The sequence below is a fragment of the Ammodytes marinus genome (genome assembly GCF_949987685.1).
Source record: "Ammodytes marinus genome assembly, chromosome: 7".
NCBI lineage: Eukaryota > Metazoa > Chordata > Actinopteri > Uranoscopiformes > Ammodytidae > Ammodytes > Ammodytes marinus.
The window spans coordinates 4,651,365-4,668,983 of NC_137211.1; the positions used below are offsets into that span (position 1 = coordinate 4,651,365).

A 17,619-nucleotide genomic window follows, 5' to 3' on the forward strand; every position below is an offset into this window, starting at 1 on the left:
TGCAGTAGGTTTTTAGGATGTGTATTTCATTGCATGGGAACTTTCTTATCGTGTGTGTAAGTGTGTGTGTGTTATATAGTGTGACGGGTTAGAGGGGGACACTGAGGATCTAAGTTTAGCCCCAGACGCAGAATTTACAACCACTACAAAACATGTTAAAAAAAAAACCCACATATTTCTTAACGCTCCATTGCTAACTGTAACCTTTTAGGCACCTGCATTGAAGATGGAACTCAAATCACTGGATATTTTGATATATATCTATCTCCTTCTGACAGATGCTGAGATTGTTTCCACAGATAGATATTTTTTAATTATACATTGTATCGTTCATTTTACCGTTCTGAATTTTTAATGAGCTCCAAAGGTTATAGTAGGAGGAGATGCTGAGTCATCTGCAGGCTTAGTAAGGAGCATGACTTAGTGAAACAGGCGGCTACCCCCCCGGCTAGCCTCACCAGATGTCTGCTTGTCTATTCATGCAGTGTGCTGTATGTCTCTCTGCTCAACCTTAATGGGAGGCTTTGTGCTTTTTTCTTTAGTCACATCTCCATGGTTTTACAAGTTGGAATCGTTTAGTTTTAACTCATTGCAGGCTGGAGTTGCAAGCTGCTTTTTCATGGCTGGTGGTTATACAGAAATGTTTGCAGTAAGGACTCAAGACATTAAAGGTGGAGTCAGTGATTCTGGAGAATGCCTGTTGTCAAACACTTTTTGTCTAAATCTGTGAATATCTCCTCCCGATCCGCTACCTGTCTGTACTGTGTGTGCTGAAAATAATAATCCAATGTTAATACAGCCTAGGTTTTGTAAACTGGCATGTTGCTGACACCAGATTTTTTTTTCAGCGCACATACAGGTAGCGGATTGTGAGGAGACATTCACTGATTTTGACCAAAAGTGATTTTCACAACAAGCGTTCTCTAGAATACCTGACTCAGTGTCATATACTTGGATAAATGAAGGTGATTTATGTGAGTTTTTCCAGTTAGGATTCTCCCTGTAATCTCTCTTAATACAGGAAATAAAAGTTGAACCAAAGACCAAGACCAGTGCTCCTTTAATAGCAGCATCTCCCTTTGCCGTGACATAAATCTCAAGTGTAGAAGCTGCAAGTCATTGTTTAAGTTTTATGTTTGATACGGAGACCGTGGAATAGCCATATAGATCGGAATCAACCGTTCATGCTAGGAAAGATGACATTTAAGATATGCATTTAAATGTTATTTGATTTCAAGCTGGTTGTGCATGAGAAGCAGTGAAGTAAACGAAACAAAAGGGGAGATTTAAAAATATATACCAGAAGTAAACCAGGTTTTAAAGCAAGACAGAGGACAGAAAAGTTCAGATTTCATCATTTTAAATTTGCTTGATTGTTATTTGTGTTGATTTTTAAATGCTAAATCACATTTATTTTGTTAATTCACTTGTTTTGATGTTAAAACATTAATTTATTTTGTTGATTTTCAAACATTGTGGGAAAAAAAAACTGTCAAACAAACTTCATAACAAGCCAATCATTGTGAACGCTGTGAGCACACACCTGTGAACTCATGCTACCTGAGCGGTTGGATCTGTACTTCTTCTTGGAACACATACACACACACACACGTTGATTGAGAAATCCTAGTCGTGATTCGTGGCTATTATATTTCACTATAGTATTTTTTTATTTTCATTTTTTATATTTCTATAAATATGCATTTATTTATGGTGCTTTTTATGATGTTTGTTCATAAGCCTTAATTTATTCAGTTGCCATCAATGACAAATAAAATATGAAAATGGAATACACAGATCCTGGTTTTCATTTTTTTTATAACCAAAAGCAGTTGTTATCATGCACTGCAAAGCTTGTGTGTTGTGTGTATTTGTCAATCATGAAAATCCACACATCGATACATTAAAACAAGTTATTTGCTTGTTACATCGTTAAAAATATTCCCAGAAATACTGCTATAAAATTACGTGTACCCAAGATTACGAAAACATTAAGAGTATACAAATTATGTTAATCTACAATATCCCTTTTGTCAACAAATCCCATGAAAACAAACCAACATCGTTTTAAACAAATTTTAATACTTAACATCGTTCTACTCTTTCTGTTGCACTACACCTCAAACTAAGGATGTAAATCTTAAATAACAGATCACAAACATAAAATTTAAACGTTCTACAAACCAAAAGTAATTTCATAAAGCAGCAGGGCACCGTAGTTTTCAGCAAACGTTACTCCAACAGGAGTAAATAGAGCATTTATTGGGGGACTATTTTCAGATGCGGATGAATACACACGTCTATCTAGTGATTTCTTATGGCAGCAAGACAGTGTATATGCGGCAGGCAGCGCCCATGTTAAAACATCTTATAATAGTTTTTTATGGACAACATTTGAGCTTTATGGCACAGTGGAATCAGATGTGTGAGGCAATATTTGAAAATACTTGACAATATTTGTAAGTATTGGTTGGATCATAAATTAAATGCATCTAAACAATAAATTGATTAAATCGTCAGAAAATGTAACTATTTTGATAATCTCTTCAGTTATCGAACATTCTCCGGTTCCAGCTTTTCAATAGTGAGAATAAGTTGATTTTCTTCGTCCTGTCTGAAAGTAATTTGATTATCTTTGGGGTTTTGGAGTGTTGCTAAGACAACGCGAGGATTATGACATCGTGGCAGATGATTTGATAATAGGAATATAATGGTTGATAATTGCAGCTTTAAGCTTTAAGGCATTGTAATAATAATAATTTACACTAGCAGGGTTTGGCTTGGCTTACAACTACAGTCTCTGTATGAAGAGATGTTAAAATCTTGTGTTAAAAAGTCTTATGTTTGATATTCAATCTCTACATTCTCTGAGTAAACTTTATACTTAGTGACAGACACACAGTCAAACCACATGGGATAAAAAAGAAAATTGGACATTTAAATCCTACTTTTAGGATGAAATATACAGTATTGTAGCTATAGTGTCCGACCTGACTTTGTTTTGTAGGTAGTTTGCTTTTAAAAACACTGAATGGCCACTGTATGTTGGTCTGAAAAAATAGTACATACACATCATCATCATCAGTGCTGTTCAACTGGAGCTGTAAACATTCTCAAGTGTTCCCACTCAGACATCTAAAAACTTGTGATTGAAGCATTTTAAGGCAACAAACTCGGATACAAACACAGGTGTAGCATTATCATAGCATGCTAGTGGCTAAAGCTGTGTAGCATAGCAGCCTCTTGCTTTATTATCTCAAATTACCCAAGTGTCATTTTGGGAACGGCAGCTGCCAAACACCTTGGAAGGGTCTGCTAGCGAAGTCAGTCACCCATGGACCAAATTACCTTTCTGTCCGGATAGGGGGAATAACTTAAAAATAGCATCACGGCGAGCTTGGACCCCGGACACAGGTAATAACATCATGTAGTGTGTGTGTTGTTTTGAGGACGGCTTCAATGACCACGTTTATATACACAGCATATTCTTATTAAGGGCCATATTCCAGTTAAGACAATATTTTAAATAGGGGGTTTGCATGCGCAGCAGCTACGGGAATAATCCCATTTACATGTTGATCAGTATATTCTGAATAAGCCAGAGGCGTGGAGATAGAAGCGTAATAATTCCCGTCTCATCCAATACAAATGTACACTCCTTATGTCATTATCGTTGTCCTGCATTGTTTTATCAGGCGAATCTGAAACCTCTTCTTGTAGTTCTTGTGTTGCATGTTAACAAACTCTATCTTAACAGCCCTAAAACCAAGACAGGCGTCACAAACTGCAACAAATGCCGAAAAATTTAGTGCGATTAAGGTATGACTATGTATATGGCCCCGTGTTGCCATGTGACTAAAATAGGAATACTACAGCTGTCTCAATGGGATTATTGTTTACTGGAAAAATATTAGTCTGATTAAATTAATCAAAACTTGCACAGAATTTGAACTGGGTTAATTATCGTAATATAACTACGCATGTAAACGTGGTCAATGTTATGTTATGCATTAAAGACCGATTCCAGTTTTACGCGTGTCCTTTGTGCTCCTTGGCGTGGCGCTGAGGGGGCAGCCCCGGGGAGAATGGTTTCAGATACCAAACCCTGTACGTCAGATGCCACGCCAGCAGACCGCATATCGTCCCCACTAACTTATGGGATGGGTCGTGGAAGTAAACAGAGGTACAGGCAAACATCCAAACCCAGATGATCACAATGAGATTCAGGGCCACGTACAGTAGGTTTAGCACAGTCTTGGGTAGTGCGGAGATGCTTGCTGTTTTGAGGGAAGCCATGGGTGCCGTCTCTTCGAAAATGAACAGAGCAGAATAGGCTAGAATGAACGAGTGTCCCGATATGTCATAACCGTGCCAGTGGAATCCGGCCCTCCTGCAAGTGATTTTGGATATGAATTCGCTCTTGACGATGTCCATTGCGTCGGTTTCGTAGCAGGAGCCCGTAGCGTCCTCGATGTAGAAGAAAGTCTCGGTGCAGACGTACCAGACGGCCGTAGCCACAGCCAGGGAGAGAAGCCGGCGCGACAGGAAGGAAACACTTCTACTGAAGGTGGAGTTAGAGAGCAGGAGGAAGGGAGTCAGGAGAAGCAACGTCCAGCCCCACGACACTTTGACAAAGTACCTGCCAGAGGGAAAAGGGTGTTTCATATTAGCACACACAGATAATAGTAGTATTACAAGGGCACAGTTGTGACTAGATTGTCTTATTTGGTGTATCTGATTACCCTGGCCACTTTGAATGGCCTTGTGTCTGAATTGTGCTATAGAAATAAACGTGCCTTGCCTAGCTACACTCTAAAATCCGACAAAGTACCTGGAAGAGGGAAAAGTGCGTTCAACATTAGTACACAGCTTTAGCTTAAATTATCATCACAAGAGCTGGGTTGACACTACATTCATCATCTTAGCTAAATTCTAAAATCGGTGTCAAAGGCATACGTTTGTTTGATTACATCTATAAAGAAAATGAACTCAATAAATGTAATAAAGATCCTCGAGACCTTGACTACAGACCTGCAAGAGGGAAAAGGGTGTTCGACATTAGGACTGAGATAATATTATTATAATAAGGGCTTAGTTGTAACTACATTCATCGTCTTATTGGACTAGATTGTCTAATCTTGGTCTATGTTATGCCCCTTTAAAGCACTTTGAATGGCCTTGTGTCTGAATTGTGCTGTATAAATAAACTTGCCTTGCCTATCTACACTCTAAACTCTGAATCAAAGGCATATTTTGTAATTCATCACTGTTGCATGACATGGACCAAATGAGTTTCCCCTCACTGACGCCGATTCTCGATGTGATGTGAAATGTAGGACTGGTGGGTGATTTGGTCCAGTGAAAAATAAGATGATCTAATACATTTTTTTTTAGTTTATATTTTCTTTCCAGGTCATTCAAAGAACACACAAAAAAGCCAGAATAAATTAAACACTTAAATCTCAAGAGTGACCAGTGTCACAACATAACAACATGACCATCTTGGATCATGCCATGATGCATCTGTACATTATTTAAAAAGGTAGATGCTATGAAATATTATGAGATTTTAACATGCATGCAGAAAAAATGGACTCCTAAAATCCTTCAAGACGTTTGAAAGGTCGATTTAATAAATTTTAATCCCACTAAATGGCTTATTTTAAGGCTTTCTCAAGGCTCTGTAGGAGGAGCAATATTAACAATAGGCTCCTTATACTTCTGTGGACTGACACTTACCTACTCAATCAAACCATAGCGATTTTATGAATTAGCCATCTCGTTCTTTATCTGTATAATTGTGTGATGAATCAGCACAATACATCACTCGCTTGTTTACCTTTGACCTACACTGCTAATAACGTTGCTACTAACTCCATTACAAACACGGAAATCAGAACAATCCCTGATGAGGTTTTGGACCTATGTGTAAACGACAGGCAAATACTGTATTATATAATAGAGGCGATAGACAGGTGAGCAACAGGTGCACTGGGCAGACAAGACGGACCATTCAAAAACAACAACGCACTAGCACTACTACAGACAGTGACTGGACTACTCACACATTGAGGGCGTTTCGGCTACTGCTAAAATACGTCTGTGGCACCAGCTCCAGCTCCTTTAGCATCGACCCCACGGCCGAGAGCAGGAGAAATATCCAGGGGAAGTTTTGTCTCACGGCCGGGATCCTCCATAGCGTGGTCAGGTTGTCCACAATGACATCCACCGCCGCCATGTTTGGACTCAACTGACAAGAAGAGGAGGCGGGAGGGCGGGAGTGTGACGTCATGGAGGCTACGGGCTCAGCCAATCAATGAGAGCGCTCGGAACGGTCTTCTTCTACTGCGTCTTTTAGGGTGGTTTAAACGGTGGTTAGGTCTGCAGCTGCTTTTTGCCACCTAGTGTACAAAACAGTGTACTACTCTATTCTATTTTATCTATCTATCTATCTATCTATCTATCTATCTATCTATCTATCTATCTATCTATCTATCTATCTATCTATCTATCTATCTATCTATCTATCTATCTATCTATCTATCTATCTATCTATCTGTGAGAAACTCAGCTACACAGACAGGCAGACCTGACAGACACAGACACACGCACGCACGCACGCACGCACGCGCACACGCACACACACATACGCACACACTCCCTCTCTGCAGGTTGTGTTTGCTCAGACAGTGCCTCAGAGTGTGACATGTGGATGTAGTAAGCCATGGGGTCAAGGTGTCAGCTTTTATGGCCCAATGCTGACAGCAGAGCTAGAGGCCACATCACAGACACGATGTGGACAAAGTCTTGCACAATTTGAGTTGTGTAACTAAATAACTCCTGTTTCTGTGCTGCTGGACAAGAGACAACTCTTTAATCTATAATCATATGCTTGCTTATATAGAGATATTATGATTTATATGCACGATTCTCATCCTAAAACTTCTTGATAAATACTTGACCAAAACCAAGGTATTAATTAAAACTATCTAAAAATAGCGTTCTTTTCACTGATGGTCTCGTTTGCTGTTGCAGGTCATTTCTGATCATCAGAGGGAAAATGAGACTCGACCCATAAACATTTAAAAGTTCCCTGTAGTCTCTTTAAATTAAAAGATAAAACATTAAAAAACGTAATAAGATGCCTAAATGTTCACTGGTTGTGTAAAGTTTATTGATGATGAAAAACTTGCCTCTTGCACAGACAGTCACGAAGACTTAATAGCCTCTGAATGCAGGACACAGTTTGCCCTCAGTGCACTCTGTCTGACTTGGCAAACAGGCCAGTCTCCTTGAAGTGCAATTTTCCAGGCATGCCTTGTTCCTTGGCTGGTTGTCATTCAATAAGTGATGCCAGCCATTGCAACCATTGGCAGGAGGCATATAAAAACATCTAAATTACCATTAACATAACCATAAAAAACCTCAAGACATATAGCCTACTGTATCACAAAAAATAATTAATAAAAAAAAAAATCTGATTTTTAAAATAGTCTTTATACAAAACGTTTAATGCATACAAAACTGGTTACAACATTTCTCTCTGTTGTTGCTGGACTGCAGATTTCCCAAATGCAAACACTAGCGGGACCCTCTTTTGGGAATAAAACTCTCGAGTAAATATGAGAACAGGGGTTTAGACCTCAGTAAGTTTCCCTGCAGACGTTTTGGCCGCTCGATCAAAAGGGCCGAGGCTTTGCAGTGCTGAGTGGAAAATGTTACTGGGAATTAGAAACGGAAAAATAAATCTTGTCTGACTTACATGGAGCTCTGAAATGATTTCAGCACTGTACGGCGGAGTAGCTTCCCATTGGCCAGACTATACTGCCAAAAGCTGCTGGTTGTAACATTTTTTAGTTTTCCTGGTGATTTGAGCATCTGATTTTCTTCTTCTCACACAATTTTTACAGTGAAGTAATGAGGAATTAGTATAAAATGAATATGTTATTAAAATATTTTATGGAGACCACATTTACCTGCATTGTTCAGCGACTTGTGGGCCACAACTACCTACAAAAACAACGTTGATACATTACCATCTTATAAAGTTGTTGTTGATGATGACTTGAGACCTATGTATACCTTTTTATTAAATTTTTATTTTTTATTATTTATATTGGTAGGCCTAATCTCATTGATACACAGGGTCTCATTGTCAAGAGAGCATTCATTTAAAGTTGTGTTTTTGGATTAATAAAAGCCCAATATTCACTCTCCTTTCAGCTCTGTTTTGGTCTCCACCTCCCCATGAGGTAAATATCTTTCTCTTTATCGGCTAAATGCTCCAATACATCCACCAGCTCGTCTGTAACTGTGTCTCTCTTCTGTTTGGTGCTGAGAAAGTCATCAGATTTTTTGTTGCTGTAAACGGCAGCTTGCATCAACTATAAAGCATTGACGAGAGCGTTAACAGTTAATTCAGACCAATAAAAGTCCATAACCCCAAAGAAAACAATAAGATAGGAGGACACGCTGCTAAAACGCTCTGTAAAAGCTGAGAGAAACTGCAGAGTCAGATTTAATGTTGGGTTCATCATTACGAGCGTCCCGTTGTAAATATAAAAAAATATTGATTACATCATGAATCTGCTGCTGCACATTTAGGCGCAAATGTTCCCCTTGTCACCTCCGGCCCCTCAGAAATATAGGTCTAGTCTAGTCGGGACGGGGTGTGTTTAGTGTTCCCTAGGAGGTCATTGAGTTCTCCTCTTCACCGTACACACCACAAGGTCACAGCTGAGATTTTGTTATTAGATAAGCATTTAAGTCTGAGCTGAAAACTTTTCTATTGCACCATTCAACTGTCTGCTGTCAAATCCTCGTCTAGGCCAACTGTACGATACCAGTTACCTATGTGGAAACATTGGTATAATTGCCTTTTTGCAATGATGCAATGCACTGATGGTCTCGTTTGCTGTTACATGTCACCAGAGGAAAAATGAGACTGTTTCAGAAATATTTAAAAGTTCCTTGTAGCACCTTTAACTTAACTTAACTTAAATTAACGTATGTTGTACGTCTTTTAAAACTGACGTTGAGTCTCTTCAATAAAGCTGATTGATTGATTTGCTTTTTTTAAAATCAAAATGTATTCTTTGCTGTATGATTGATGTTTTATTGTGAATCTGTAAATCACTGTGAGTTGTCTTTGTGTTATAAATGTGTTCTACAAATAAAGTTCCCTTTGACTTGTGAGCAAACGCCCTGCAGCGTCTCAGACCAGACAGATGATGTCATCATACTGAGAGAGAGAGAGAAAGGGAGAGAGAGAGGGATACAGAGAGAGAGAGAGAGGGAGGGAGGGAGAGAGAGAAAGGGTGAGAGAGAGCGAGAGGGAGAGAGGGGGAGAGAGAGAGAGAGATAGATAGGGAGAGAGAGAGAGAGGGAGAGAGAGATAGGGAGAGAGGGAGAGAGAGATAGGGAGAGAGAGAGAGAGAAAGAGAGAGAGGGAGAGAGAGAGATAGGGAGAGAGAGAGAGGGAAAATGAGAGAGAGGGAGAGAGAGAGGGATAGAGAAAGAGAGAGGGAGGGAGAGAGAGTGAGAGAGAGAGATGAAGAGAGAGAGAGAGAGATAGGGAAAGAGAGAGGGAGAGAGAGAGAGGGAGAGAGAGAGGGAGAGATAGAGAGGGAGGCAGAGGGTTGTGTCTGGGAGAACCGTCTGTTTTAAGAATCCTCCTCTTCCTCCTGATCCAACCCGTTTCAGACTGATCGTCAGAACATTTCCTGATTCATTCCTGTATAAACATCAACTGTTACCACCAGGAAACTGCGTGGTGTTTTAGTGTTTAAAGTTATTGCAATTATTCTGACTGTGTGTGTGTGTGTGTGTGTGTGTGTGTGTGTGTGTGTGTGTGTGTGTGTGTGTGTGTGTGTGTGTGTGTGTGTGTGTGTGTGTGTGTGTGTGTGTGTGTGTGTGTGTGTGTGTGTGTGTTTCAATTATCATGCTTCTCTGCAGCTCTCTGCATAGTCATAAGAATGGTGCAAGGGTTTGATTGTCATGAAATGTTGTTCAAGTTTCAATTTTTTTTGGTTAAAATGGTTGACACAGGGTCAGAAATACAATGAGATGTACTGGATGCCCAGTCTACTCATCGGTATATGGTATATATTACAGTAAAGTAAAAAATATGATATACATTTGTGTCCTCCTACTACTTTAAATATATATTTCCTTTATATTTCTGATATCAGATTTCATACTGAAAAGACGATGAACTGCAGTATAGTGAATTTGGTGACCTCTTGACTTTCCTGTGGCGCCATCAGCCGGTCAGACTTTATTCTTGTGAATCAAAATCTCTCCAAGATGGAAATGTATTTATGAGAGAAATGTCTCGCCAACTATCGAACAGATTGTCATGAGATTTTATCCAGTTATTCGTAGACAACATTCAGTTTGGTGATCCATGAACTTATTTATATCTTTATCAGTTTATTTTATATTTATTCATTTTACACTCATAACTATACCAGCAAAAAACCATCAATTTGTCCTGTCCTTTTAACCTGTTACATTCTGTATGTCACGGCCAGATTTCCAGCTCAGTTCTCTGTCAGAGAGAAGCAGCGAAATCACTGAGTAAATTTACTCTCCGGCTGCAGCGTTTGACCTTTTCCCTTTCCTTCAGAAAAATCTTTTATTATCCCAAAGGAATTTCCCCAAATGTTCTCTGCACCGGGGGCCAGTAGGCTATTCAAACCGTCTACACCATCCACCATCTGTCACTGCTACACCTGACGGATACGTTTTATATTGCTGCTTAAAGCTATAGTGTGTAACTTTGTATGTTGGTTACATTCAAGCCATCGCATAAGTGGACACAAAGTTGATTAAGCCTTTCAGCTCCACAAAACTCTCTCTGTATTTCTCAGTATGGCAGTGTTTACAAACTGTTGTCGCCCCCCCCTCCCTGACACTGGTGCAGGAGCTCAGAAAAATCCCAAGAAGTGCCGAAGTAATGTTTAAGTTGTTGACTCTACTGCTAAAAAAAAACCTGGACGTACAGCAGAAGGTATGAAATCCATGCGCGATCACTGGAGGCTTTACCTCATGTAGACGCCAGGACAAACTCAGAATTCCTTATGGGGGCAACAGAAGTTACGCACTAATAGCTTTAACATTTCTCCCTTCTTTGATGTGCGATGATAGAAATATGACCTATCTGACAAAACTGACATGTATGTGGCCATTGCTAAATTTAAACATCCAATCCATCTTACATGTGCCAACGTGTTCACTTTCTGCACCAAAGATATGACTGTGAAAAAAATGATTTGACCAAAATCAAGCTGTTAAAAACTATAGATAATAAATAAGGAATAAATGCCACTCCTCCTAACAATAAAAAAATATACAGAAATGAAATGATACAGAAATATAGACAAAAATAGAGTAAAAAAATCCCTTTATGTTGACAGATGACATGTGAGATATGTGAGTTCAACGGGTCAAGTTCAAAGCCCTTCCAGTGAACCTGAAGTTTGTGTTGACCCTGAGTTTCAAAGTCTCTTTGATGATGAGACTCTCAGAGCTTTTTAGACACAAACGCACGATGTCTGACAGGAGACTGCTGAGATGAGTGGACATGGACTGAGAGCCTTTGAAGGGTGAACTTCAGAGAAAGCGAGAGAGAGGGAGAGAGAGAGAGAACGCGAGAGAGAGAGGGAGAGAGAGAGAGGGAGAGAGAGAGAGAGAGAGGGAGAGAGAGAGAACGCGAGAGAGAGAGGGAGAGAGAGAGAGAACGCGAGAGAGACAGGGAGAGAGAGAGAGAGAGAACGCGAGAGAGAGAGAGACAGAGAGAGCTCACCTGAGGAACTATCAGTGTTGAGGGGGCTACTTTGAAAGTTGTTAAGTTTGGTTAACAAAAGCTTGACTACAAAAGTAGTTCAAACTACTTTGTTAAAAAGATATCAAATTGATGATACCATACGATAAGACACTACTTTACTGTCAGAGTCTGAAATGTGTCTCGTCAGACACTATACTGGATCTGAAAATATGTGGATAGCCAAAAATAATTTTCATAATGCATCTTCAGCTTTCATTTAAACGTTTTTTAAACATTGTTAAGAGCATTGCTATATAAATAAAGTTTATTATTTCTATTTCACTCTCCTGTGGATCTCATATGTCTGGTCCCTTTAACCCCATTAACGCCAGTGTAGCAGAAGTACAGGTGGTGCAGAGAGAGTGAGACTGGGTTGAGTCAGTCAGTGTCCCGAGCAGAGCGGTAGCCTGTGTACCTTGGCCCGGTCCCTCAGTCTCTTGTTAGAGCATATTACACATGGCAGAGGATCTGTGCTCGCTTCCTGGAACCCACAACAGCTGGAGACGGGCGCTGACGGCAGCCATTTCTTCTTTAATATGCTCCACACTGCTCTGCCCGGTGTGTGTGTGTGTGTGTGTGTGTGTGTGTATGTGTGTCTGAGGCTTATTTAAACATTTATTTGGGTTTTATTGAAACTACTCAAAGGAGGTCATGGGGCCAGACCAAACAGGAAGCCTAAATCTCTCTAATAAAAAGGCTTCAAAACGTCAGAGTGACCTACATATCATTTGAAATAAAGAAACTGGGTGACATTTTATTTTTACACTTCTATTTAGCATTTTAGCATAGAACATATATATTTTATAACACCCTTTAATGTAGATATGAGCATATTATGAAGGTTTTGTTATGTGTTTTTTAACAACAGACTTGGAAGAAATTGAATCTAATATTAATATGTTTTAATAAGTATATAATCGCATGTTTTTTCATTACCTTAGAATGGGCCTTTTACATAAGAGCGGGACGATCCGCCATGTTGCACCGCCATGTTTTACATGCACCTGTTGGAAGACCAAGAAGAAGTACTGTATAACTAAATACATCTTCACTTCATCACTTGATATTGTGGAAAGACTTGAGGTGGATGCACTTGACTTTATTCCAGTTTTAATGCATTCTAAAGTTAAATGATAAGTAAGATTGATTTAAAGGTAAACGGTAACTGATCTTTTCAATAAAACCCCATCAGACATGACGAATCTATAAGAATATGAAGCAGTAAAATATTTCATGATTGCGATTTCTGCTCTGAAAAGTAATTTCCTGTGGTTATGATTTTCTCTGCAGCACAATGAAAGAAAGAGTGAAAGAAAGAGAGAGAGAGAGAAAGGAATACAGACTGTAAGTGTGTAAGAATGACAAAGAGAAAGGTTAGGAGTACAGGAGGGTTTTTTGTGCGTCAGAAACTGTCTGGGCTCGAGACCCTGCAGTTAAAACTGTCTGCCACACAAGACTTACCGGCTTTATTTGCAAAGGCTCGTGTTGGAGTGAGGTGGGTCTCTCTCTCTCTCTCTCTCTCTCGCTCTCTCTCTCTCTCTCTCTGTCTCTGTGAAAGGATCCACTCATGAAGGTAAGACTCTCAGCTTTTCAATACTTTCATGTGTAAAATGTGTTGCAGATATGCTATTACTTGTTGATTGATTACACATGTTGAATTTTTGGGGGAAATTGATTACTTTTTTCTTCAGGCAGGTTTTGCATCAAGGTTAGCGTTAATTGTGCCTAAAAGAAGTTGTAATTGACAATCAGTCTACAACATATACATTTTTTGACTCTAACTGATTATGCATATTGTTGCATCTCTTCAGAAACACACAATCTAGATGTTGGATGAAGCCAGAGTTAAAATCTCTATTTCAATTTTTTAGAACAAGGTTTTTACAGAACAGATTTTGGACACTTTTTTCTTAATTTTATTAATAAATAAAAATACTAAATAGTTCTTAATAATAAATGTAAGAATTAACATAATGAAAGAACATAAATAAACACATGAATCAGACAATTAACATTTGAACAAATTCTTCTATAACAACCTTCAGAATGGTGCTAAGAATTATTATGGAAAGTTGAATGCTTGAGGAGTTGAGATTTGTGGTTTAGTATTGAAAAATCATTGAGGAAATGGCCATTAAAGATGGTTGTATTGGATGCAAAAAGACAAGGTTTGGTCAAATAAACACCTAAATGTACCTTTTGGACCTTTTATTTCTACTAATATGAAAGAAGACATGTTACACCCATTCATTCAACTCATCTCCTCTCAGAGTTGTTCAGGGACGTGCTTCAGCCTCCTCCTGTGCGGGACACCCATGGGTGCTGCCTGTTTCCAGCTGCTGTTGGCTGCCACCCTGTGGACGCTGGATGCTGCTGCGGTGCTGACGAGCTCCACAGAGCCTCTCAACATGACCCAGGCTGGAGCGGACACCCAGCCCCACTTCAGGGCTCTCTCTGGGGCAGTGGGTGCTCCTGTGAGTGCCCCAAGAACCAGACGCAAACGAGCCATTACAAACAGAGAGATGAACGCTCTGCTGGACTATCACAACCGGGTCAGATCACAGGTCTTCCCCCCCGCAGCTAATATGGAATACATGGTGAGGACACACACACACACACACACACACAAACACACACACACACACACACACACACACACACACACACACACACACACACACACACACACACACACACACACACACACACACACACACACACACACACACACACACACACACACACACACACACACACACACACAATAGAAAACATCCTTAGATTGTTGATATTGGATTGGATATATCTCTGCGGTTTCAAGTGGATGCGCCTTAATCATAGAAAGCGCACAGGAACACATAATGATGATCTATCATTCAAATGCAGATTTGTGATATGACAATCAACTCTTCAAAGGTCAGAGATCCGGAGAGGCTGTTTCACATGAGAATCCTAGGATCTATACCATATCCTGAGGTCATACTTTAACAGAAGACTTTTGTTCTTGTAGTTAGTTAATCATATAAAGGTAGAAGGCAGTAGTGTTTTGGGTTTAGTTTACTGTAAGGCAAAGAGCAGTGTTGATTTTTACTGTTGTTTTAACTAAGCAAACCCTGTCTTTGGTTCTTTAGCTGTGGGACGCGGGTCTGGCTAAGTCAGCCGACTCCTGGGCTTCACAATGCATCTGGGACCACGGGCCATCACACGCCATGAAATACCTGGGACAGAACCTCTCTATCACCTCAGGAAGGTACAGTAAAGATGTCTACTGAATAATACAGATTTAAAGGAGGAGTCAGCGATTCTGTAGAACGAATGTTGTCAAGATCGCTTTTTGTCAAAATCCGTTAATTTCTCCTCACAACCTGCTACCTGTCCGTACTGTGTGTGCGCTGAAACAAAACTTGTTGTTTATACACAGCCTTGGCTCTATAGACGGGCATGTTGCTAGCTACTGTTGGCCTCTTTGTTTGAATACCCTTTTACAGAGCTTAGGCTATGTATCAACACCAGATTTCTTTTCACATACACACAGTATGGACAGGTTGCGGATCATGAGGAGATATTCTCTGATTTTGACAACAAGCATTCTCCAGAATCAATGACTCCACCTTTAAATAATAATAATAAAAAAAACATTGTAGCTGTTTTGAACTACATAGATCAATGACTGTGAACGTCTGTGTCAGGTATAAGAGCATCACTGATCTGGTGCGGTCCTGGTACGAGGAGAGGAAACACTTCTCCTTCCCCAACAGATGCACTGGCTCAGTCTGCTCTCACTACACACAGGTACAGTGTACTGCAGGTCGGCTTTCTGTTTGGGAGTTTGGATGGATTTGTTCATTCAAAGAGATATTAGAGAGACTCCATGTTCCTAAACGCATGGCTGTAACTATGGAGCAGTCTAATAAAGACTCAATAAACTCCCTTTAAAAAATGACAACAGAGCAATCTTTCCCCACTAGAAAACGTGTAATTACACTAGGCAACTTCGAGGTCCTACATAGGTTTAATTTAACAAAGCTTGGCTCAGTATAGTTGTTTCCTGGTACAAGTGATACCTGAGATAGGCAGATCATACTTATTTCTTGTCCAAAATTAGCCGAGTTCTGGCCTTGTTTCTTTTTTAAAAAGGATGTATTATACTCATTTTCAATATCTTTGGTAAACTCTGCCAATTGTCTATCTTGTATTTTCTGCATTCTCTCAAATATACATTTTTGATGGATATATTTATGGTTTCAACATTATGGATAAAAACATTGAAATGTGTATTGTCCTCTCAGATGGTCTGGGCGAGCAGCAGCAGAGTGGGCTGTGCAGTGAGGAGATGCTCCAACATGCAGGTGTTTGGAAGCAGCTGGAGGGAGGCCACGCTGCTCGTCTGCAACTACTCTATCAAGTAAGGATAAAATAAAATAATTATTTGTCTTTTTTTATTCTTATTCACTCAAATGCACCAAGTTAAATAGCTAAATTCACCCTAATAAACTAAGCTATGAAAAGGACTTTCTGTATGTCCCAAAAATGATGGACCTGCCTTGTACTTTACAACAGTGGTATAAATTCCACAACCAAGGTAATCAAATAAAATTTCCAAGACCATTTCACACTATTGAATTACATATATGACATTATAAACCTTTCAGGGTCCCTCTGGGAAAGGCAAATGCTCAATTGCCCCAGCTTTTTATATACTGTTGTGTACAATATGTCATAGTATACTAGTGCTGGTATTTATTACTCTGAAAAGACAATTTGATCTATACAAAACTGTCCACACACAAACATGTCTTTTGAATTTCTTTATTGATCATTGAGATACTTAAGAAGAGAAACAACTCAAAACACTTTTCTCAGACAGACAGATGCATGGTAACATTGTGATTTAAAAACACACAGGAAATCATCATCAGGAAATGTAACACAGAGTCTGGTATTTCTTACAAGCAATCAAGTTCCGAATGTGCATCCAAAACCCTAATATAATTGATTCCTTCTTTGACTGCCCAAAAACAATTCAAAACACATTAATGGGCCACATTGTTGCGCTTGTGACATTTTCCTTCTTATCACCCATCTATACTATCCTAGGCATGTAAAATAGATGCATATTACAATGTATTTAAGCTTATATTGTGTCCTTTGTGTTTTTCAGAGGGAACTGGGTTGGAGAGGCGCCCTATAAGAGCGGGAAGCCTTGCTCTGTGTGTCCGTCCAGCTACGGAGGCTCCTGCTGGAGGAACCAGTGTTCACCAAACACTAAACACAAGAGACTCTCAAGATATTAACATTACTTAATAAGGTTTATTCAAATGTGTTTTTATATTGGGAGATAAGTTCACAACCAGGCCATGTCTACACGTACACGGGTATTTTGGTAACTGTATCTTTTTAATTTTGTTTTAATTTGTGTGTTTTTCGGCCTTTGTTTGGCCTGTGTACTGAGAGATGTACTGTATATTCAAAAAACGTTGTGTGTACGGGAATTTTTCGGAAAACTGAAGGGGAGAAAAATGCAATATCCGTGTATGTGTAGACATGGCAACGGTGTTCGGTCTCCATACATCTGTCCAGTTACCACTATGTTCACAGTAAATGTTTATTAATGACTGTTTCACGTACATAAGAGTCGATATGGTGGTATTTTTATATTTTGTTTTCTCCTTATGTCACTAGTAGAATATTGTTGAAACTAAAATGTTCTTTTATTGGGTTAAATTGTTGCCTTATCTTTAAACTTCTTAAGAGTTTTGCACTGTTATTGATTATTGTGATTGATTGATTGA

At 39.4% G+C, this 17,619-nt stretch overlaps 2 protein-coding genes across 2 annotated transcripts; one reads left to right on the top strand and one right to left on the bottom strand.

The window, feature by feature from the left end:
• Positions 1–1,645: 1,645 nt before the first annotated feature.
• fitm2 (fat storage inducing transmembrane protein 2) lies at positions 1,646–6,238 on the bottom strand (the record flags this gene model as incomplete). Its single annotated transcript, XM_080031940.1, has 2 exons — positions 1,646–4,639; positions 6,066–6,238. 2 exons carry the CDS (start codon positions 6,236–6,238, stop codon positions 4,030–4,032), a joined length of 783 nt encoding a protein of 260 aa, XP_079888066.1. The 3' UTR covers positions 1,646–4,029.
• Positions 6,239–14,061: 7,823 nt separating this feature from the next.
• r3hdml (R3H domain containing-like) lies at positions 14,062–17,121 on the top strand (the record flags this gene model as incomplete). Its single annotated transcript, XM_080031667.1, has 5 exons — positions 14,062–14,424; positions 14,959–15,077; positions 15,517–15,619; positions 16,117–16,232; positions 16,989–17,121. The coding sequence occupies 5 exons, from the start codon at positions 14,062–14,064 to the stop codon at positions 17,119–17,121; spliced, it is 834 nt and encodes a 277-aa protein (XP_079887793.1).
• Positions 17,122–17,619: the final 498 nt, after the last annotated feature.